This window comes from Aspergillus fumigatus, chromosome 2 (genome assembly GCF_000002655.1).
Source record: "Aspergillus fumigatus Af293 chromosome 2, whole genome shotgun sequence".
Taxonomy (NCBI): domain Eukaryota; kingdom Fungi; phylum Ascomycota; class Eurotiomycetes; order Eurotiales; family Aspergillaceae; genus Aspergillus; species Aspergillus fumigatus.
The window spans coordinates 3,996,304-4,018,678 of record NC_007195.1 but is presented as its reverse complement, the minus strand read 5'-3'; the positions used below and the strand labels follow the sequence as shown (position 1 = coordinate 4,018,678).

At 50.8% G+C, this 22,375-nt stretch overlaps 6 protein-coding genes across 6 annotated transcripts; 4 read left to right on the top strand and 2 right to left on the bottom strand.

Moving 5' to 3' along the window:
* Positions 1–193: 193 nt before the first annotated feature.
* On the top strand, positions 194–3,675 carry AFUA_2G15170 (uncharacterized protein). The gene is made up of 4 exons (XM_750759.2): positions 194–671; positions 731–1,118; positions 1,255–2,906; positions 3,173–3,675. Exons 2-4 carry the CDS (start codon positions 783–785, stop codon positions 3,270–3,272), a joined length of 2,088 nt encoding a protein of 695 aa, XP_755852.1. The 5' UTR covers positions 194–671; positions 731–782; the 3' UTR covers positions 3,273–3,675.
* Positions 3,676–4,988: 1,313 nt separating this feature from the next.
* AFUA_2G15165 (uncharacterized protein) lies at positions 4,989–5,559 on the top strand (the record flags this gene model as incomplete). The annotated part of the gene is made up of 4 exons (XM_750758.1): positions 4,989–4,997; positions 5,179–5,296; positions 5,357–5,415; positions 5,503–5,559. 4 exons carry the CDS (start codon positions 4,989–4,991, stop codon positions 5,557–5,559), a joined length of 243 nt encoding a protein of 80 aa, XP_755851.1.
* Positions 5,560–7,291: 1,732 nt separating this feature from the next.
* AFUA_2G15160 (alpha-L-arabinofuranosidase A) lies at positions 7,292–9,566 on the top strand (the record flags this gene model as incomplete). Its single annotated transcript, XM_750757.1, has 7 exons — positions 7,292–7,414; positions 7,470–7,925; positions 7,980–8,096; positions 8,143–8,332; positions 8,382–9,001; positions 9,048–9,155; positions 9,210–9,566. The coding sequence occupies 7 exons, from the start codon at positions 7,292–7,294 to the stop codon at positions 9,564–9,566; spliced, it is 1,971 nt and encodes a 656-aa protein (XP_755850.1).
* A 111-nt stretch (positions 9,567–9,677) lies between these two features.
* On the bottom strand, positions 9,678–12,059 carry AFUA_2G15150 (putative choline transport protein; the record flags this gene model as incomplete). Its single annotated transcript, XM_750756.2, has 5 exons — positions 10,897–12,059; positions 10,485–10,824; positions 10,153–10,427; positions 9,855–10,088; positions 9,678–9,778 (listed from the first exon to the last, which is right to left on the bottom strand). The coding sequence occupies exons 1-5, from the start codon at positions 11,489–11,491 to the stop codon at positions 9,678–9,680; spliced, it is 1,545 nt and encodes a 514-aa protein (XP_755849.1). The 5' UTR covers positions 11,492–12,059.
* Positions 12,060–12,256: 197 nt separating this feature from the next.
* Positions 12,257–15,102, bottom strand: AFUA_2G15140 (MDR family MFS transporter). The gene is made up of 6 exons (XM_750755.2): positions 14,521–15,102; positions 14,156–14,467; positions 13,581–14,104; positions 13,208–13,529; positions 12,985–13,154; positions 12,257–12,939 (listed from the first exon to the last, which is right to left on the bottom strand). The coding sequence occupies exons 1-6, from the start codon at positions 14,678–14,680 to the stop codon at positions 12,748–12,750; spliced, it is 1,680 nt and encodes a 559-aa protein (XP_755848.1). The 5' UTR covers positions 14,681–15,102; the 3' UTR covers positions 12,257–12,747.
* An 814-nt stretch (positions 15,103–15,916) lies between these two features.
* AFUA_2G15130 (pleiotropic drug resistance family ABC transporter) lies at positions 15,917–21,983 on the top strand. The gene is made up of 5 exons (XM_750754.2): positions 15,917–16,894; positions 16,968–18,480; positions 18,536–20,029; positions 20,092–20,555; positions 20,620–21,983. Exons 1-5 carry the CDS (start codon positions 16,290–16,292, stop codon positions 21,041–21,043), a joined length of 4,500 nt encoding a protein of 1,499 aa, XP_755847.1. The 5' UTR covers positions 15,917–16,289; the 3' UTR covers positions 21,044–21,983.
* The last annotated feature ends 392 nt before the right edge of the window (positions 21,984–22,375 follow it).

The window sequence follows — 22,375 nt, the reverse complement described above, 5'->3', positions numbered from 1 at the left end:
ATGGTTGCTGATCCACCGACCCATGATTCATATGATCTATCACCTAAGTAGGTATCGTATCTTGTTCTTAGTAGAGAGTAGCAGACGCCCATAATACCCAACTAACCAACTAGCTATCTATTATTGTTCTAGTAGGCTGTTTAGTCAGTTATCTCGAAAATAAATCTAGATAAACCATCTATCTAATTACTCCATCCATAATCCATCCATGCCACCCAGTTGAGCTAGGCTCCCCATCCTGGTTGCTCCCCAAGTTTCAACTTCCAGATTTAGACCTCTTCTGACAGATCTTCCGTCCCTTTTGACTTTTCAGAAGTTTCCATTACTGCACCTCCGAGCCGTGGGGATAGTTCGCCATCGAATCGCTCTGACCCTCCCATTCCTGCTTCTCATTTAAGTCCTAATCCTCCCCCTCGCCATCCTCTCTGAGTCAATACTCAATACTCGATACTCTTTCTTTTCTCTTGGCGAGAACCCTCGTCGACTCCAGTACTTTGTAAACATCTCGAGCACTCTCGCATATTTGGCAATCAATCATTGTCTTCTCTTCCTTAGCCACGGATCCCTCAGCATCGCGCCTGGTTTCCATATTGCCTGTTCCTAGCGTTTGTCTATCTATTGGTACATTCGGCTTTTCCTCCGTTCCCGAAGCCTTTCAAGCGTCTGCTCTTGTACACTTTCACATTGCTCAGTTTTGTTTTATTTGTGGTGCTAATTGTTTATCATACAGAATATCTCCCTCTTCCCTGATCTCGTGTGTTACTGATAGCAGCTATTCCCCCATGAGCTCTGTTGGAGAGACGCTTGCAAAGGATCATCCCCCTGCCATGGCAGTCACCATGGCCGACGACGAACTCTTCACAAGGGCCATCTCTGGGTATCGGGACGCTTTTTTGGATCGACACTCTCATCTTCCAGAAGCAGAGCGCAATCGTCTTTGGAGTCAGCGGTTGAGCCAATTCTTACCGGCAACGGCGTCATCCAGTTACCGTCCAGTTCCCGGCTCTGGCATCCCTGACACTGGCTCACCTCACGAGAAATCTGGGAAACGGACTCGACAGGACACTCCTCGGACTCTCCCTGGTTCTGGTCTTCCTCCGACAAAGCGACGAGTCACCGTATGTGATCTATCTTGGTCTCCTGCTCCCGCTTCTTCTCCACCTTCCGTTCATAACCCACCATATTTCTCTTGCGCTACTTCATCCTCTTTCTCTTGACTCCCCCGCCGGCAGTCCATGGATTGACACTTGGCAGACACCGGAGCCACCAGTGACCGTTGACCTGACCCGTGAGCTTTCTCACGTGTCTTCGCCAGCGGCCCCCGACACCGATCTGAAATCTACTGGAATGGCTTCTCGGACGGACAACTTCTCCCTCTCCTCGGTTACTGGGTCCTCTGTCCGGCACACAGCCATGGTTAGATCGCAGAGTCAGCAGACTCCGGTCTCTCACCGAAAACCACTGGCCCCAGGTGTCTTGGGACATCGGCAATATTACGGACCTCAACATTCGCAGATTCGACTTGACCATGTCAACGAATATACGCCGTCCGAATATGCAAAGCAGTGCTTGGATGACTTTCAGGACCGGTCAAACGTATCTACGCTGTCGCTGGCCCTTTCTGCGGATCCTGCTTTGAATGGAATCCAGCATCAACTGCAAATATCAACACCGGAGTTTCCGATAAACCCCAATGGTTTGTCGAATCAATCTCTGGCCAATCAACCAGCGCCACTGGCATCAGCAGCAGTTGAGATGACCAGGAGTACCACTACCGATTCCATATGTGGCGGATTGGGCATGATCAGATTTGACTCCGCCGGACCAAATCTTACCCCCAGCTACCCCTTCTCCATGCCCTCGACTGAATTCATGCCCTCTGTTTCCCCTATAAATGTTCCAATCCATGACTACCCAAGTCAGCAAGCCTTGCAGCCCGTCACCTTTCCCTTCACTGACTCTGCTCCTCTTCCATTTTCCTGCTCAGCACCCTCCTCAACTTCATTCTACCCCCCTCCCTCTTCAAATGTCCCAGAAACCCCTGCTACAGAGATGAAGCCTTCCATGTCTGCTGAAAGCAACAACTCGGCTGCCTCTCAGCAGTCAAGAGCGGCGCGAAGGACTCAAGAACAAATCGTGCAGGGTACGCGACCTATTGCACCGAAACTTGAGTCGCGCAATATCTCTCCAGGGAAGCTGGTGGAGCAGCACAAGATGATTCGTATCTCATCATCCGATGGCACTTCGAAAGAAGTCGCGGCTATCCCTAAGGCCTCGATACAACGGCCTCCGCGCCCGAAAACATATTGCCACATGTGCAATGACCAGCCAGATGGCTTCCATGGGGAGCACGAGCTGCGAAGACACATTGAGCGGGTGCACTCAGTGGTCCGTAAGGTTTGGGTCTGTGTGGATATATCTCCAGGCAAGACTTTTCTGGCCAACTGCAAGGCCTGTCGGAATGGGAAACGGTATGGTGCTAATTACAACGCCGCTGCCCATCTCCGTCGTACTCACTTCAATCCGTGTCAGCGCGGAAGGGGAGGACGTGGGAAAGACAGTGAGAAGCGAGGCGGTAAGGGTGGCGGCAATCATCCGCCGATGGAAGTACTGAAGCACTGGATGGTGCAGCAAGAGGAATTTGTTCTTGAGAATGCCCAGAATGCTGTTGACCAGGAGACAATAGGGAAAGATCTGGCTTCTGTGCCACTGTCAGCATCGACCGATGAGGTGGTCTTCAACGGGTTGCCTTCGGCACCAGCTGACAGCCACCCTCAAGTAGGTATGGAGGCCAATATAGCCCAAGGGTACGAAGGCTATTCTGACCTCCAAACGATGACTGTGGGCCCGTCTCTTGAGACGGCGTGTTATTTTGATTCTCAGACTCTACCGCCTGAGATCGACTCGTATGTATGATGATGACCTGTAATGACTTTGGTCCTTCCTTCAGTCCTTCATTCATTTCGATTTTTGGTAACCGTCATGATTACTTTTCTATTTCATGTGATTTTACACATTGATTTGATCTCGATTTCTCTTCATAGCTGTATATCTCTTCTTCAGCTCTAAGTTCCTCTATACAGGTCTCCTAGTTCGGAGAGATGAATGGGCTCTAGCCATCTGGTCCACCATATACTACTAATGTACACATTCTCCTCATGTTCTGTATTAGTAAAAATGGCTGGGTCAACCGCTCCGACATGCTAATGACTACCAGCAAACTAGGTTGGGTGCTCGGGTACCAGGAAAGTACCAGGAGGCGGAAGCAGTGAATTGACATGTGCTAGCGAGCTTTGAGAAGAACTGGGGGCCAACCATCCATTGAAATTGTCAACTATGAATAACCTAGCCTCTGCACTCTTACAGCAGGGAAATATGAGGAAGCTGAAGGGCTATTTCAGCAGACCCTAACAGGCAGTCAAGAAGTGTTTGAGGGCGACCATCCTGGCATCTTGACATCCGTTGGCAACCTGGGTCGCATTCCTCCTCGAATATCTTCATGTCTTCCCAATTAGGCAATAGGGAGCATTATCGACAATCGTAATAATGGATCATCCACATAGGTGGCTGAGCGTGATATGTTGCTGTGTGGGACCATTCATGGTGAGGGCACCTAGGTTCTTCGTGCTCCGCACCAGTCAATCGAGTATATTGGTCTTTAGGCAGCAACAAGACATGTTCCGCTTTGATTTGGCGGACTGGGATGGTGTGTGGCTTGGTTCGACACCAGCCACGAGTGCCACCTTAATATCAAGAATAGCCGAGGACTACTCCGTATTGGTTGAGATGGTGATAGTTCAAACTTGCGAACCAGATAGTCCGTCGAATTATATCTTCATTGGTTGTAATTCATGCTCACGTTCAGCTAAAGCCACTAAGAGCTGTTCTAGTGGCACACCAGCACAATCAAGTAGCGCTGGCGGCTGCTTGCGGGCCACGGACAGCCAATCAGTCTGGCAGGTGAGAGATATTTGGCCAACCATGACCTCATTCCGACCGCCGGTCGTGGCTTAGGTTCTATTGTGGACAGTAGGGCTGTGGCCAGGCTGGTAGTACACAGTATTACTAGGAATATCGCTGTGGCTCAGCTCACGAAGGGCGGCTGTTGTTTCGAATTCATTGGTATCCTGTAAAACCAAGGATTTGATAACGACAAACGGTATGTTTAGACATGAAAAGCGGATTTTCCAAGGAGGTTCTAGGCATCCTTGTTACCAGAGCCACGATTGAAGGGGCTATCAATACGCAGATGGCTCATGGAAACGGCGACCAAGTTCCGCGGTCCGGAACACCAAAAAGAATCGGGCGATTCGGACTAGGAGTTTGGATGGTCAATTTGAGAGACTGAACCCCCGGATGAGCTGTTTTGAGAAGTCAGTTGGATTGTGGAAGGACTAGATAAAAACCTAGTAATAAATATCCCATTTGGGTTGTCAAACTTGTCGTCTGGAGGCACTTAGTCCGAATCTTAGCTTGTCTAGCCCCCTCTGATCCCTTCTCCTCCTCCGCTTCGTCGTCCTTTTTCAGTTTTCAAACCCCCTAGCCACTGTTTGAGCCCTCATCTTCTCCTCTTATTTGAGCCCTTTCCCATCCTCGTATTGCCCTATCCTCGAACCGTTGACCCTTGGCATTTGCTTAGGTACGCTTTCTCCCTTGTTATTGGCTCTCCATTGCATAGGTTCTCTCCTTACAAACGATCGCGCCAATCTCCTCTTGGGTCCGCCATTTTGATTTTTATTATCCATACTGACTGTTCCACTCTTCCAACGTTGTAGCACGTTCTTGGTCGCTACCATGAGTTCCCACGACTACTACAATCAAGGCCATCAGCCTCAGTAAGTGATGCTGGACCTATTTGCGTCTATCCTTCCCGTCTCCTCTGGTCCTCTCTGTTCATACCTTTCCGGCTTGGTGTTTCGAACTTCACCGCGCCTTCCTGAACTCAAGGCAGTCACAGGTCGCTTTGGCTGAAACCATCCGCTACCATCATGCCTTTTGTTCTTCGAAGGACACGCTGCTGAAGGATGCGCTTGAGCACTTAGCTGAAGGAAAGAACGAAGATCAAGCGATTTCATTCTCATGTTATCCCTGGATTTTTTTTTTCTTTTTTCTTTTCTTTTCTTTTTTTTTTTTTTTTGCGCTTGAAAGTGATATCTAATCTGTGTTTTGTGGATATAGGTACCCCCAACAACCTCCCCAAGGCTATTACCCTCCTCAACAGGGCCAATACCCGCCAGGCTATCCTCCCCAGCAGCCGCAGGGCTATGCTCCACCGCAGCAGCCGTATCAACCTCCGGTACGTTACAACAAAGTCGCATGACTACGGAGAATAAAGAACTAATGGACTCGGCAGCAGCAAATGCCGTACCAAGAACCGCCTCGTCAGAAGAAGGACCGTGGATGTCTAGGTGCTTGGTAAGCTCTACTTTTCGTCCTTTAACATGAGTCGCGTGGATATGATATTTGTGTAGCAATTGCTAACGCGGCTATTTTATCTGCTAGCCTTGCGACCCTCTGCTGCTGCTTCCTTTGCGAAGAGACCTGCGAGTGCTGCTTTGATTGTATCGAATGCTGCGAAATGTGCTAAGCCTCACGATCGATTACGTCGATAATATCCCCAAATCGCGTGCCGCAGGAACCGTAGACACGCCGGGAGCGATACCCTCCCTGTTCATCCACTTACTCGGTCCTTTTATATCTATTACGATCTATACTTGGGATATCCTGCTCAGCGGTTTTTGCTTCTATACATTTTTCTGTATGCCGCTTGTTTTGTTCATGAAATACGACCTTCCAGGAATAGGTGCTCGCAAATGAAGATACCATTCCTCCAGTACTACGCAGTTTATAATCAGAATTCGATTCTCGAGATATTTTCTCCGATCACCCCCACCTGTAACGATCAAATGTGACAATTTGGACGGTCTTTCATCGCTCGTGAACAGGATATCTTGCATGGCAGTGCTAACTCTTGTGGCATTGCCATATAGTGGTTACGGCCTCATCATGGAATAGGTCCTGACTTAATGGTCTCCAGGGGTCGACTCCAGAGTAAAGTAAGTCAAAAGAGCAATCTGCGATGGTTTGTATTAAGCGATCCTCTGTTCAATCACGGGAGACGAACCCGTTGGCACAACTTGATAGTCCAGTGAGCGATATTGCAAGCACGAGCATGCCGATAGTTGTTCGTCAAGACGGCGTCAAGCATAGGAAAAAGGGAAAGGGAAACAAGCAACCGGAATCAAGCAACGGGGGCCATTACTTGTGCTTTGGTCTCTTTTCGCCTTCCCTGAGACCAAGCACTGTGTACATTGTACACACAGGTCATCAAGGGGGTCACGACGCTCAGATTTCTGCTCAGAGCATGAAGATCTGATTCTTGAGACACAAAGTGAAAACTTCTACTAGTACCTCGGGAGGCCTCCTTTGAACTTAACCGCAAACCATCAAATGAAATGCGAGGCGCTTCCGGGGGCTTCGGACGGAGAAATAGAGTCCGTCAACCCCACATCTAATCTCCTCATTTCTTCATGCATTGCTCATATTCAGGCTAGTCATCATCTAAACACACAGTCTCCGGTATTACTCCAGGCTCCAGCGGCACCGTTTTAGCATTTGATTCTCGTCTCGTATGTTCCATGGCAAGCAAATTGGGCCGTCCATGCGGGGAACTTCCGTCTACGTGTTGGCCTAAACTCCTCCCTTGGTCGATAGCAATTTAGACTACTGGGGATGAAGAGAGTTTATTTTCTTGCCAATATTCAGCCACGGCTCTTGTTTACAGGAAGTATTGGGCATGAGTCCCAATGAGACTCTCCCCAGTGGTCGAGCAATTCACGTCTTTGCTGAATCCCCTCAGAGATACTGACTGGACTTAGTTGGCAGTCTCACTTCTACCTGCTGGAGATGATTTAGCATCCGATCATCCAACCCGGCTAATTGCTGTTACGGACTTGGAAATGCCCTGACGATCACCCTTGTCCCCCTCATGGGATTTTGCCAGAAGGGGAAGCTTGAAAACAGTCACCTTGCAGGCCTCTCGTTCTCGTCCCTTGCAATTCATGCGAGCCTTACTTAGACAGAACCTTTGTATGGATTAACCCCGCAGATACAGCTTCAATTGAGGGGTAGAGTTACACTCCAGGAAGGAGACATGCTTCCTTGGCCCGCCATGGACGCATATATAATGTCACTGCGATCTGCAGGGTTCTGCCTGATAACCCTGCCAATTGACCAGGTATAGGACCTGCAGAGAACTACCACAGCGTGTCTTTCTGCAGAGCGGAATACCATGCTGCTACCAAAGTCTATTCTCCTGCCGCTTCTGGCGGCGTGCACTGCCGCCGTTGAGATTTCTGTTGCGTCGTCCGGGGGCAATGTCACGACTAACTTGCAGTACGGTATCATGGAAGAGGTGAGTCTTCAATAAGCACCAGTGACCTGTGCACAGATGCTAATGATATGTGCAGGAAATCAATCACTGTGGTGAAGGTGGTCTCTATGCGGAATTAATTCGCAATCGTGCCTTCCAGGGAAGCTCCAAGTACCCATCAAACCTGGACGCGTGGACCGCTGTCAACGGAGCTACGTTGTCTCTCAAGAACCTCAGTGATCCACTGTCATCTGCGTTGCCTACCTCGGTCAACGTCAAGGGTAGCAAGGGCCAAGCAGGTCTCACCAACCTGGGCTGGTGGGGCATTGATGTCAGACCCCAAAAATATACCGGCTCTTTTTATGTGAAGGGTGCCTACAACGGCAGCTTCACAGCGTCACTTCAGTCTGCACGTACAGGGAAAGTCTTTGCCAGTGCTAAGATTGCGTCGCATAGCGTTGAAGACAAATGGGTGCAGCACAGCTTTACCCTTGTTCCTCATAGCGCTGCCCCGGATACCAACAATACTTTCTCTCTTACTTTTGATACATCGGTTAGTAAATTGAAACATAAGACAAAATGACTAGCTGACCCAGATTGTATTCAGAAAGCGGAAGACGGTGCGTTGGACTTTAATCTCATTAGCCTGTTCCCGCCTACCTGGAACAACCGCCCGAACGGACTCCGGAGAGATCTGATGCAGGCAATGAAGGACTTTGGACCGGTAAGAATCTTTGTGTAGCTTATGACGCTAGTTGCTAACGACGCAGAAATTCCTACGCTTCCCTGGTGGTAACAATCTGGAAGGTGACACCATTGACGGTCGCTGGAAGTGGAATGAGACCATTGGGCCCCTTAAGGACCGTCCTGGTCGTGCCACTACGTGGGGATACCAGGAAACCGGTGGAATGGGCCTGGTCGAGTACATGGAGTGGTGTGACGATCTTGGAATAGAGCCTAGTGAGTTATTCGCTGTCACGAACATGTCAGCCCTCTAACCAAGTCCAAGTCCTTGCGGTGTGGGCCGGTCTAGCGCTCAACGGCGACGTTGTCCCCGAAGACGAACTCCACGTGTATGTGCAGGACGCCCTCGATGAGCTTGAGTTCCTCACCGGCTCCGTGGAGACCAAGTATGGAGCATTGCGCGCTTCTGTTGGTCATCCCGAACCCTGGGTCATCAGATATGTCGAAGTTGGCAACGAGGATAACCTGAACAACGGACTTGCCTCCTACTCATCTTACCGGTTTAAAGCTTTCTATGATGCGATCAAGGCCAAGTACCCTGACATTACTGTCCTGGCGTCGACCATTGATCTGACCCTCCCTGGTGACGCTGGTGGTGACTACCATTTGTACGATATTCCCGACAATTTCATCACTCGCTTCGGCTTCTTCGACAACATGTCCGAGGATCACCCAATCCTGCTTGGTAAGTATAACAAAGCCCAACCTATAGCTCTGGCTAACCACATGATAGGCGAAATTGCTGCGGTGCAGCATAACGGGGCCGAAATCGACTGGTCTAACAGACAGTTTTCCCTCTATCCATGGTGGATTGGAAGCGTCGCGGAGGCCGTGTTCCTTCTGGGTGCCGAAAGAAACGCGCACAAGATTCTCGGAACGACCTACGTAGGTTGCCGTACTCCAGTTGAAATGATCGAAGCTAACGGAATAGGCACCCATGCTCATGAACCTGGACAACTATGAGTGGTCCCCCACGTTCCTGGTCTTTAATTCCGACCCTGATCAGACAGCCCGCTCCACCAGCTGGCACGTTTATGATGTATGCCCTTCTTCATTCGCATCTTATTCTACCCCATGATACTAATAACCATAGCTCTTCTCTCACACCCACATGACCAACACCCTCCCCACCAAATCCTCCGACAAGTATGGGCCCCTCTACTATGTCGCCGGTGTCGACAACAGCACCAACAGCCACATCTTCAAGGCGGCCGTGTACAACAGCACCGCCGACGTGCCGGTCTCGCTGACTTTTGACGGCGTCAAAGCCGGCACCGCTGCTGAACTTACCCTGCTGACTGCGCCTGACCCGGTTTCCATGAACGAGGTGGGTGGTGCCAATCAGGTCCACAGCAAGGTGTCGACCCTGCGGGCTGGCAAACAAGGTGTTTTCGAATTCAGCTTGCCGAATCTGAGCGTGGCTGTCCTGAAGACCAAGGGCAACAAATGATTGCTGCTCAGATACTGAAAAGAGGAATGCATAAAGGAGACCATATGTAGATAGTGATACTAGAAGAGAGATCCACGAGGAACTCGAACAAAATTGTGTCTCTGCATTGAATTACATCTCCAACCTCGGCCCATGGTAATGCCTCCTCGCATACACGAACCAATTCGCCACCCCCAGAAGCAACAGTGCAACCAACACAACAGACGCATAATCTATACCCGTTAGCCTAACCACACCCACAGCAAATGAAACCATAACGAAAACGGGGGGGAAGGAATGAAGACATACTCATATTTCCCCCAGTAACCGGGAACGTCGTCGGAAATGTAAAGAAAATCGTAATCACCACCGCCCACACAACCGTCATCACATTACACACGTACCCTACCACATGCATGACCTTGAACGGCCTTGATGGTGGGAGATACTCATGCGAACGACGGCGATAGATGAGCAATGCTGCGGGGACAGCGAAGGAGATCTGCGCGACGATCACGGTTGTGCCTATGAAGGCGTTGAAGGCTGCAACCTATCAGTTTCTATCTCTGAATGATTTTTAGCTGAAGCTGTAAGTCCGGAGACATACCTGTCGTGGAGCAGACGTATATGATCCCGACGAGCAGGACGAGGAGACCGTTCAGGAGGAGGGCGTAGACGGGGACGTTGAGGGAAGGATGGACGGATGCGAGGCGGCGCGAGAAGAAAAGGGCGTTGTCCCGGGCAAAGGACCAAGTGAGTCTGGATGCTGTCTGGTGGACTGCGTTGAGGGCGATGGAAGAGATGACGACGAGGGCGGCCATGAAAACTGTGGCCGCTGTTGGGGAGCGGGTGGCTTTTTCCCAGATGAAGTAGATGGGGAATCTAAGACGGAGTAAGTGGCTGTAATTGTAATTATGCAGGAAAAGGGAAGCGACGCACCCTGTTGGCGAGGACAGGGACGACTCCACGTCGCGGTAGCTGTAGATGATAGCAATGGAAAAAGGGAACGCGGTGAGAAAGCCGACTACAACGGTTACCAGCACGGCCTTGGGGACGATACGCTCCGGCTCGAGACACTCTTCTGCTAGGTGGAGGGTGGCGTCGAGACCGGAGAGCATGAACTGCGGCGTGGAGAGGCCGGTCAGGAAGGAGATGCCGTTGGGCCAGCCGCCGGAGCCGTTGATGAACTGCGTCCAGATGGCGAAGGAGTCGACCGTGGTGTGGGAGCGGGCGGGACAGGTGACGGTGATGGTGAGGAAGGTTCCGAGGGAGAGGAGAACTGTTGGATGCAATGTCAGTATGGCAAAAGTCTAGTCGACGAATGGCGAGGTCAGAAGGGAGGGGAACTTACAGCCGACATTATACACCCAGAGGGTTCTGTTGGTGAGAAAGATGTTGTGGACAACCATGGCGATGTTAAAGAGCTGATACACCAGGAAGTAATGCCACGCCTGAGGCACATACTCTGGCTGCCAGCGGATAACCACCGCCATCAGCGCCTGCGTCGAAGCCACTGCGATCGACGCCGCGAGTGTAATCCACGAGAACACGGCCGCGAGACCACTAAAGTACGACAGATGGCGGCTCCATCGCTCGGATGCCAGAATAGAGGTGAAATGGTACTGTCCGCCTGCCGTGGGATAGACGCTGGCCAGCTCCGCCAGCGTGACGCCAGTGCACAGCATGGCAATAGTGACGGCGACGATGCCGTAGAGCAACGACACCGCCCCTCCAGACTGCACGGCAATAGCAAAACTGGCGGCGATGGCGACCCAGCTGTTGGAGATGTTGTAGCCCACGGCGATGATGCTGAGGATGCTGAACTTGCGCTTCATGGGCATGTCCGGCAGGCCCATGATGACCTGGCCGGTGGCCAGTTCGATTTCCAGGGGTCCATTGTCGTGCGGTTTGGAACACGACGCTGTCCTTTTGCTTTCTATCTCCATAGTCAATTGGAAGATGCGATATGGAGCGTGGTGTGAGCCTTTGGCGAGGAGACCAGCTACTTCTATATGGACTACGAGTTATACGTCCCCCGACAGCCCCTCAAACCTCCGCCTCCTTGAGATTCATAGCCTGACAGGATAGCGGCATCCACTGGCATGGGTTGCAGTAAAAAGGATAATCCCACTCTTACTGACATCTCATGATGCAATGGCTGAATTCCACTTGGCTAGGTCAGATAGCCAGCAGAATCATGTCGGAACGCGCTATCGGATTCCGAGCCTGTTACCAACACTATGTCCAACAAGCCGTGTCTGTACCGCGCAGAAACTCCAGGTACTCAGGCAAGAACGTCAACTTAGGCGGAACAAAGCGGAATTCGGCCACTCGCCTTCAAAAGCATTGTGACCGAGTTGCGGGGGAGCGTAATAGATCACGAATTCGGACGACGATTACTGGCTCAACAGCCACGGAAGGCTGCACAAAAGCCAATTTCCCCGCAGATCAGGGCTGGTCCATGGCGTCGATATCGATGGTCAAGTCAGCCGTGGCTATGGTCGCCCAGATTTAGCGTCAGGTTTACGGTTTGGTTCCGAGTTTCCATCCCAATGAAGAGCGCTAGCTAATGTGGAGGGGTGGACGCTGTTTGATAAACTGTGGGGAGCGGGTGCATGCTCTCGATCTTGAATCAATCGATGTGTTGGTTGCTCAGCTGTGTGGATACTTGGGATGTATATAAAACCATAGCATTCGTTTCTGCCACAGGACCCATCCCTATCTTGGTAGTGGCTACCATGTGGACAGCGGACATAAACCAATCCATCGCCTCGAGATATTCTGAGTATAGACCTTTAAGACTCCTCCTTCCAGTGGAACTTCAATTGAGGCCTCATCTCGGAACCAATGCGGTCGTCTGCTTCATGCTATGCGGGGTTACCGCGCCTCCGGGATTGCTCCGCACAGCGGAATCGAACCTTTTTCGCCATAATCTCACTTTGGGATGAGCAAAATGACTTTCACTCGATCTACAGCAACTAGCCTCATACATGGCTTACAGATGCAGAAATCTTCTCTTCACACCCGAATGGATCTTCCACCTTGCCACCTTGCCCTCCACTTGCCTCCCCAATCCAACGAAGCTTCAACTCGTCGACGGCGTACTGCAGGACCAGAACCTACCTTTCCTCGTGCATTGTCTGTAGGATACAATGATTTGAGATAGAGCATTACTGATTCTACCTGGGAGGACGCTGAAGGCTCATGCGGAGCTGCCCCGGTGCAACCCCTTACCTCTGGAAAACAACGCGGCAATGGTCGCAAGAAATGCGAAGCCAGCAGCCGCAGCAAAGGACAACCTGATACCTCTGTAGTAAACAAGACGCGCAGCCATCTGAATGTCAGGGGGCAGGTCCTGTATGGCGGAAACGGAGTGTCGAATCTGCTCGATAATCTAGCACAACGTCAATGGCGAGGGTCAGCCAATGTTTCATCTCACACTGATGCTCCATTTGAGGGATGTTACTTTCCATTTGTCTGGTATTCCACTCAAGGCCTTCGAAAGGCCTGAGCGTAATGTATTCTGAATAATGGCTGAGGTGATGGCAACGCCCCAGACAGTCCCGAGAGACCGAATTAGGTAGACAGTGGATGCAGATACCGCATGATCTAATGGAAGTCATGAGCCCGGACGTTCCGATAAGATAGAGACCCAAGCTTACCGGTGTGGTCAAATGCAGCCAGAAACGTAAACAAGATTCCGGGGTAGACGATCCCCTGGCCAAGACTGGCTGGAATCACGTAGGTGAGGTATTTCCACCCAGCATCGTGGAATTTGATAGACATCACGAGCAGATTTCCAATGCACATCAGTAAACACCCTGCACGCACGAGGTACGCCAATCGGCCCCAGCGGGACATGACGACCCCAGCGATCAGGCTGCCAATGGGAGCGGCCAAGGACGGTATAGCGAGTCTTGCCCCAGCTTTGGTAGGCGTGTCTAGCAGGACCACTTGAAATAAGAGCGGGAGGGTGAAGAGAAACTGCCTCTGGTAAGCTGTAGCCTAGATATAGCCGATAGGAGGTCCGCTCACTGCATACGCGGCCATTCCAACGCAGACATTGGCAATCTGAGTGGATACAGGCATGACCCCACGGAGCATTCTTGACGGAATCAAAGGAACTGCCGGGGTCTTCTCTTCGACGAGCATGAACAAGCCCAAGAGGAACAAGCTGGCCATGAGTGAGAGGATGACCCAAATGCTCGACCATGGAAGCTCATTTCCACCCAGACTCAGGCCAATAAGCTGGCTTGAAAGGCCAAGAATGAGCAGCAGAGCCCCTGAGAGATCGACGTATCGCAGTATCGCCTGAAAACCCCGCCCTTGTCCAAAAGTTTGGTGATGCCGCGGAAGATGCAGAACAAGATGTCCTGTAATCAATGCGAATAGTCCTATAGGCACCTGCACCAGAAAGCACCATCTCCATCCAACCGTATCAACAATCGAGCCACCAAACGATGCACCACAGATGGAGCCGAAGCCATGCATGCCGTTTTGCAAGGCTTGATACATACCCCGACGTTTGAACGGGATGAGGTCGGAGTTGACAATTGTAGCTGGACCGTGTGAGTGCGGCGGCCCTCCAGCTGGGGGAGATGGCAACTTACCCATAGTCATTAGACCACCGCCACCAATTCCCGTCAACGCCCGCATCATATTCAGCAAGACAATATCGTCGGCGATACCACAACCCAAACAACCAATAATGAACGTAATGGTGGCCGTGAAAAAGGACACTCTCCTTCCAAATATATCAGAAAAGCGACCGTACAGAGGCTGAAAGGCGGTGCTAGTGATGAGGTAAGAGGTTGTGAGCCACGACGCAGTGTTGGCGGCGTTGAATTCGGAGCTAATCACCGCGTACGCCGAGGCCGTGATGGTGCCATCGAATCCAGAGAGAAAGACATTCGACATGATAGCTGACAATGACCGTGAGTTCCACTACTCCAGTGGTTTCTCGCGATGTACTTACCAATCTGGACCCAAAGAAATCCTTTGGGTGGTGCCCAGGTTTCATCCGTCGAGTCCAGCAGCGGTCGCTCCTCGTACAGGGCAGACAAGGTTGATTCAACATCGTCTGATTGATCTAACACAGTTGCACTGCCTGTGACTGAACATGCGGGGGACGACATGACGAGAATGAGCAGGTGCTGCGACCCAGGAATTAGATGCAGTGTCGCCGACGGAATATGTTCTCAAAGCACCCGTGCCCGATTGAAACGTCAAAGAGGCTCAATGTCGTCAGGCTCGACGAGAATATCATTCATCCCTCTGAAGACAAAGGACTATTTGAATAAATTTGAGCCCATTGGTATCGATAAGCACGGAATCGCGCTCCACTATTGAGCCATGTTGCCAAGATCGCTTAATGTGTCGATCCTCGTCGTCGGACTCTCGAAACGGAAAAGCGCTGCAGTTCTCAGAAGATGTCCAAAAATTATAGACAATAGTCATGGCGCGCTTTATGATCAAAGTGTGTAGTATCGCTACAATGCATAGTTACTCGATTGGATTGTATGGAGAAAAAGCTAAAAACAACCGGATCCAGTTATTAAAATAAGAAGTAATTCCAATCCTGCGCTAGCCATATCAGGGAGCACCGAGAACTGAATGAAAACAGGCCATTGCTGAATGAAGGAGCTGAGTGACTGACTCCCACTGGTCCAACATATTCGAAACACTTCACGACTCTATGCTGTTCTCCTCAACATCTGGCCAACCGCCCTAATGGTTTTAGAGACCGGCAATCCACTTTTCCTCATATCTATCAGCATCCAGCCATCCAGCCATCCAGACAAGCCTATCGCCTAGCGAGGTTAGTGAGTACGTACGATGTAGGACAAGAGCTCGGGTGAATTTGCGAATACGCAGATAATACGAAGCCAATCAGCGGTCATAGAGAATTCGCCACCCGGAGCAATAGTTGCCGTTTTGGTGGCTCGCCCTGTCCTTGGTCCGGGATCATGCTCGAAAATCCGATCTTCATCTTTTGTGTGAGGCCATCGCTCAGAGAGATATGGATTTACATGTGCATGAACTGTATGATTAGCTAGTCGCCTATAGTTTCCGTACTGTTGAGCAGTTGAATATGCAGCAGCCATTGACCCCCAGATAGCCAGGCTCCAGGTTCAAATTCCAAGGTCCTGATAACCAGCTACCCCAGAAATCGTTGACGTCCCACTCGCCCGACCCCACTACTTTAGATCCTGTCATAACATTCAATGGAGAAACCGGGGGTTGACCGAACCCACATGATCCGTGTCCAATTTGCTGACTTGCCAAGATGATTCGATGTCTCTGGTCGACCACTGAATGGCAGTGGCCAGTGGCCTGACTATTATGGAGTCATCGCTGTGACCCTGGCGATACCTTAGCAGGAGGGGCCTGACCATCCAGAGTAGGGCCAGGGTCGCGTATCCGGGTTCGCTTACATCCATAATCCTTGAGTTATTCCCTTTTGTTTATGCTACCCGGGCTCGGATATCTCTGTATCCGCTCTCCGTGTGCGGGTTATGGGTTACCTTATGCTTCCTGGGTGATGACATGTATGCCACCTCTTGAGGATGACTTCTTTATTGTTCGCTCCTTCCTTTCATTCCTCTTTCAACCATCGCTCTTGATTCTTTTCAAATTCTGAGGGACGACACGCGGAATATTTTAATTCCTCATTGTCTTCTTTCTGGTATTTCTTCCTGCCATGACCAGGCAGTCATCCCAGAGGTTGGTGTGAGTCGTGCAGCGATGGCGATGCAACCATCCTATCCAGCTCCTTTCGGGGCGGCGGCTATCTCATCTAGTGCGGGCCAGGAAGTTGCAAGTACAATCCGGCGGCAATTCACTGATGCTGACGCGGATCGTATCGTGGAGACCCCACTAGGAGAGAAGGCAGACAGTTCAGACACGGCAGGGCCTGATTCCGAGGACGGTATTGATCAGGAAGGGCATGACAAGATTACAGCTCTTGCGCGGAGTCTCTCGCAGATATCTCAGAAGAGTGCAGGCCCAACCAACACGTTTCTCGACCCCTCCAGCGACCCGGAGCTAGACCCCAACTCCGACAAATTCAGTTCGCGCAAATGGATGAAGAATTTGTTGCACATTAAGACGCGCGATCCAGACCGTTATCCCCGTCGTACCGCAGGCGTCTCCTTTCGCAACCTGAATGCCTATGGTTACGGAACGGCAGCCGACTACCAGGCCGATGTAGCCAACATGTGGCTCAAAGGGTTCGGGTGGCTTCGAAGTATTCTTGGGTGTAGGAATAGGGTCCAGATTGACATCTTGCGCAATTTTGAGGGATTTGTCCGCAGCGGCGAAATGCTTGTTGTACTTGGCCGGCCAGGCAGGTAAGCTTCGCAGGACCCTTGACTCGAATGGAGAGGAATGTCTCGGGTGGTCCTAACTGTGTCGCGCACATAGTGGATGTTCAACCTTCCTCAAGACGATTGCGGGAGAAACTCATGGTTTGTGGCTGGACGAAGGAACTCACATTCAATACGAGGGTATCTCATGGGATGAAATGCACAGTCGCTTCCGCGGCGAGGTCATCTACCAGGCAGAAACCGAAATTCATTTCCCACAGCTCACTGCAGGCGAGACTCTGCTTTTCGCCGCCCAGGCTCGAACCCCAGCAAACCGTTTCCCTGGTGTCTCTCGCGAACAATATGCAACTCATATGAGGGACGTCGTCATGACCATGCTGGGTCTAAGCCACACGGTGAATACACGGATAGGGAATGAGTACATTCGAGGCGTCTCTGGAGGCGAGCGAAAGCGGGTCAGTATTGCCGAGACTATCCTGTGTGGCTGCCCCCTGCAATGCTGGGATAACAGCACCCGAGGTCTTGATAGCTCTACGGCTCTGGAATTCGTCAAGAACCTTCGCCTGTCCACGGATTATACTGGGTCAACAGCTATAGTAGCCATCTATCAAGCTAGTCAGGCCATTTACGACATATTTGACAAGGTCATTGTGCTCTATGAAGGCCGCCAGATATACTTTGGCAAAGCCAGCGATGCGAAGCGCTTCTTCATTGACATGGGGTTTGACTGCCCAGACAGGCAAACCACCGGTGACTTCTTGACATCTCTGACGAGTCCTTCCGAAAGATTGGTCCGGAAAGGGTACGAAGCCCTCGTCCCGCGCACACCGGACGAGTTTGCGGCTCGATGGAGGGAAAGCGCCGAGCGGCAACGGCTCCTGGCTGACATTGAAGCATTTGAAAACGAGTCTCCGTTGGGTGGCAGCAAATACAAGGAGTTCACTGTCTCTCGCGCAGCGGAAAAAGCCAAAGGTACCAGGGCGCCGTCGCCCTACACTCTGTCGTACCCGATGCAAATTCGTCTCTGTCTCCGCCGAGGCTTTCTCCGTCTCAAAGGCGACATGAGCATGACCCTGGCAACCGTCATTGGCAATAGCATCATGGCGTTCATCGTCTCCAGCGTATTCTACAACCTGGACCAAACGACCAACAGTTTCTTCTCCCGCGGTGCACTGCTCTTCTTCGCAATTTTACTGAATGCCTTTGCGAGCTCGCTTGAGATTTTGACACTGTGGCAGCAACGGCCGATTGTAGAGAAGCACGACAAATACGCGCTCTATCATCCTTCAGCAGAAGCCATCAGTTCTATGATTGTCGACTTACCTTCCAAGTTTCTGGTTTCCGTCGTGTTCAACCTTATCCTCTACTTCATGACCAATCTGCGTCGTACCCCGGGACATTTCTTTGTCTTCTACTTGTTCTCTGTAACAATCACCCTGACCATGTCCAATATTTTTCGCTGGATCGGAGCAATCTCCCGCTCGATGGCACAGGCCATGGTGCCCTCCTCGATTTTCATGATGATTCTTGTCATCTACACGGGTTTTACGATTCCAGTACGGGATATGCATCCGTGGTTCAAGTGGCTGAACTATTTGAATCCGATCGGTGTAAGTTTTCAACTTCTTATTTCAAACTCTTAGAACTCGGCTAAGCAGGGGATAGTATGCTTTCGAGTCTCTCATGATCAACGAGTTCAGTGACAGAAGATTCCCCTGCGCTCAATACGTGCCCGCTGGCCCAGGTTACGAGGATGTTCCTCTTAGCTCAAAAATTTGCTCCCAGAAGGGCGCCGTCGCTGGACAAGACTACGTTGACGGTGACGCATTTATTAATACTTCATATCGGTACTTCAGCTCACATCTCTGGCGGAATTATGGCATTATATTAGGTTTCTTTTTCTTCTTCCTGGCTGCCTACATCATCTGCAGCGAGCTAGTCCGTGCAAAACCCTCCAAAGGGGAAATCTTGGTTTTTCCTCGAGGGAAGATACCGGCATTTGTCAAGAAGTCCCGGCGCGACGGCGATCTGGAAGGAGCTCCGACCTTCGAGAAGCAGCAGCTTGATAATGCGGGTCATGACAGCACCGCGGCAATCGTCAAGCAAACCTCGATCTTCCACTGGCAAGATGTATGCTACGACATCAAAGTCAAAGGAGAGACACGCCGAATCCTGGATCATATCGATGGATGGGTCAAGCCAGGAACGCTAACAGCATTGATGGGTGTGACTGGGGCTGGTAAAACATCGCTGTTGGACGTCCTGGCTAATCGTGTTACCATGGGTGTGATCACGGGCGAGATGCTAGTTGACGGTCGCATGAGAGATGACTCCTTTCAACGGAAAACTGGTTATGTTCAACAGCAGGACCTGCACTTGGAAACAAGTACCGTCCGCGAGGCTCTTATCTTCAGCGCTACGCTCCGGCAGCCAGCGAGCACACCGCACAAGGAGAAGCTAGCCTATGTTGAGGAAGTAATCAAGATGCTGAACATGGAAGAGTACGCGGAGGCGGTTGTTGGAGTTCTTGGTGAAGGCCTTAATGTCGAGCAGAGAAAGCGGTTGACGATTGGTGTTGAGCTTGCCGCCAAGCCGGCGCTGCTCTGCTTCTTCGACGAGCCCACTTCTGGTCTTGATAGCCAGACAGCCTGGTCCATCTGCACCCTCATGCGCAAACTGGCGGACCATGGGCAGGCCATTCTCTGCACCATTCATCAGCCATCAGCCATTCTGATGCAACAGTTTGATCGTCTCCTCTTCCTCGCCAAGGGCGGGAAAACAGTATACTTTGGCGAGTTAGGCCCCAACATGGAGACGCTAATCAAGTACTTTGAGAATAAGGGTTCTTCCAAGTGCCCTAAGAACGCAAACCCTGCGGAGTGGATGTTGGAAGTCATCGGTGCAGCTCCCGGCTCGCATGCAGACCAGGACTGGCCGGAAGTCTGGAATAATAGCCCGGAACGGGCTCAAGTACGTGCAGAGCTGGCACGGATGAAAGAGGAATTACTACAACGACCTCCGCCGCCTCGGACCAAGGAGTATGGCGAGTTCGCTATGCCTCTCTGGGCGCAATTCCTTGTTTGTCTCCAGCGCATGTTCCAGCAATATTGGCGAAGTCCGTCGTACATATACTCAAAGGCTGCAACGAGTATCATTCCGGTGAGTGGCATTCCTCCCCGAGACACGATGGAGTCGGCACGTCTGACTATCCAGCACCCCAGCCTCTGTTCATTGGCTTCACATTTTGGCGGGAGCCGACCAGTTTGCAAGGCCTGCAGAACCAAATGTTCGCCATCTTCATGCTGCTGGTCATCTTCCCCAACCTGGTTCAACAGATGATGCCGTACTTTGTAACTCAGCGAGCCTTGTATGAAGTGCGCGAACGACCATCCAAGGCGTACTCGTGGAAAGCGTTTATGCTTGCGAGCATCCTGGTCGAATTGCCCTGGAACATTCTAATGGCCGTGCCAGCATATTTCTGCTGGTATTACCCAATCGGCCTCTATCGTAATGCTTATCCAACGGACAGCGTAACTGAGCGCGGTGGCACGATGTTCCTGTTGATTCTCATCTTCATGATGTTCACATCCACGTTCAGTTCGATGATCATTGCAGGCATTGAGCAGCCAGAGACGGGTGGCAACATCGCACAACTGCTCTTCTCACTTTGTCTCATTTTCAATGGGTGAGAAAATCCCTCGAAGCATGAAGCAGACAGCTATGACAGCGCTTGCTAACGTTTGACTCAGTGTGCTGGCAAGTCCATCGGCTCTTCCGGGCTTTTGGATTTTCATGTACCGGGTATCCCCATTCACGTACCTTGTGTCCGCAGTGTTGTCGGTGGGCCTCGCTGGAACCAGCGTCAAGTGCTCAGATATTGAGATCCTCCATGTTCCACCACCGCAAGGCCAGAATTGCTCGAGCTTCCTGGATGCATATGTACAGATGTCCCACGGCAGATTACTTAACCCGGAGGCAACCTCGGATTGCCAGGTGTGTCCAGTGGCAGATACGGATACTTTTCTGGCACAAGTGAGCATCAGTTACTCAGATCGCTGGCGCAATGTGGGGCTGTTGTTCGTGTACATTGTGTTCAACATCTTTGCCGCCATCTTTCTGTATTGGCTCATTCGGGTGCCTAAGAAAAGATCTCGCAAGATCAAGGAGGAGTAAGGGGAACGGACCTGACTTATTGCTGTTCGTCAGCTGGGCTTCTGTGATGTATATGTACCCTGCATGACTTGCAGCACTGATAGCAGCATTATCTTGCCGTTTATATGCGCGGCCGATTTGATAGATGACAAATTATATATGCAGCATGGCAATAAACAGGTTACGTTTAGACCAGGGAGGACCACGCCAGTGACCTTGGGACAAGTTTCAGTCCGTCATTAAATCGAGAATTGAATCCTCCATGAAAATCCTGGGACATATTTCAGTCTAAGTCCCTACTCTAAGACGTACGGATCTAAAATGTACGCAATCAATGACACAATACCCGAATGAAGAGCGGCCATCCATTTGACATGGAAAGAATCGTCTGCTGAAAGTCACCTCTCTGTTGTCATAACTACCTTCTGCGTCTCTCCGAAGAAGATCTCGTCATTCCTGCCAACTGGGAGCCAATCCATCAAGTGTACAGATCGTCACATGACAAGAGGGCAGATTGCGCCTTGTCAGGCTCAATCCACAGTCACCACCGCAGCAACGGTTGGCTACAAAGTCCTGCTTTCAACCCTTGAAGAGGGCACAGCCCCGAAGCTTCTGGTGTCGTCATGCTGTATCAGCGTACCAACCCTCTCCGACATTGTTTTTGAAGACTACACAAGACGGGTGATTCAGAACGACCCATCCTGTTGAGGCTTTTTGAGGTTTGGAGCAGATAGTCAAGAGATGTGGAGTCGGCAAATTCGATTTCAAGGGAGATCAGCAAGATAAGGAACCCCTTCCCAATAAAACGTTAGCACCAAGATGGTATTGATCCTTGTAAAATGGCATTCTGTTCATCTGCGACGCACAAGTAAGGAGAAAATAGCTCCATGACAGGTGGGCCGAACCTTAGCCTGTCAGCGAGATGACCGCCCAGAAAGTACGAAAAACCCAAAGGAGGGGGAAAAAAAGAGAGAAAAGGAAAAAAAGAAAAAAAAAAAAAAAAAAGAAAAGAAAAAGAAAAGAAAAAGAAAAGAAAAAGAAAAGAAAAAGAAAAGAAAAAGAAAAGAAAAAGAAAAGAAAAGAAAAGAAAGAGTGAGGCTACGAGGCATCTGGACAGAAAAGGCAGCGACCTGATCGCCGAATGTTTATTGTGATGGCCCTCCATTTTCCCTCATCCAGTCAAGCACTCGCATTGTCCTCGAGTCATGGGGGAGTGATTTGGCCCCCGCTGGCCATCCCGGACGCAGCGAGCTAATGCAAGCTCGTAGACAACACCGCCTATCGCTGAGAGTGATGTCTTCTCTCACTGGCTGGAATGGCTTCTTGTTATGGTCTGCCTCCTTTTCCCGCCAT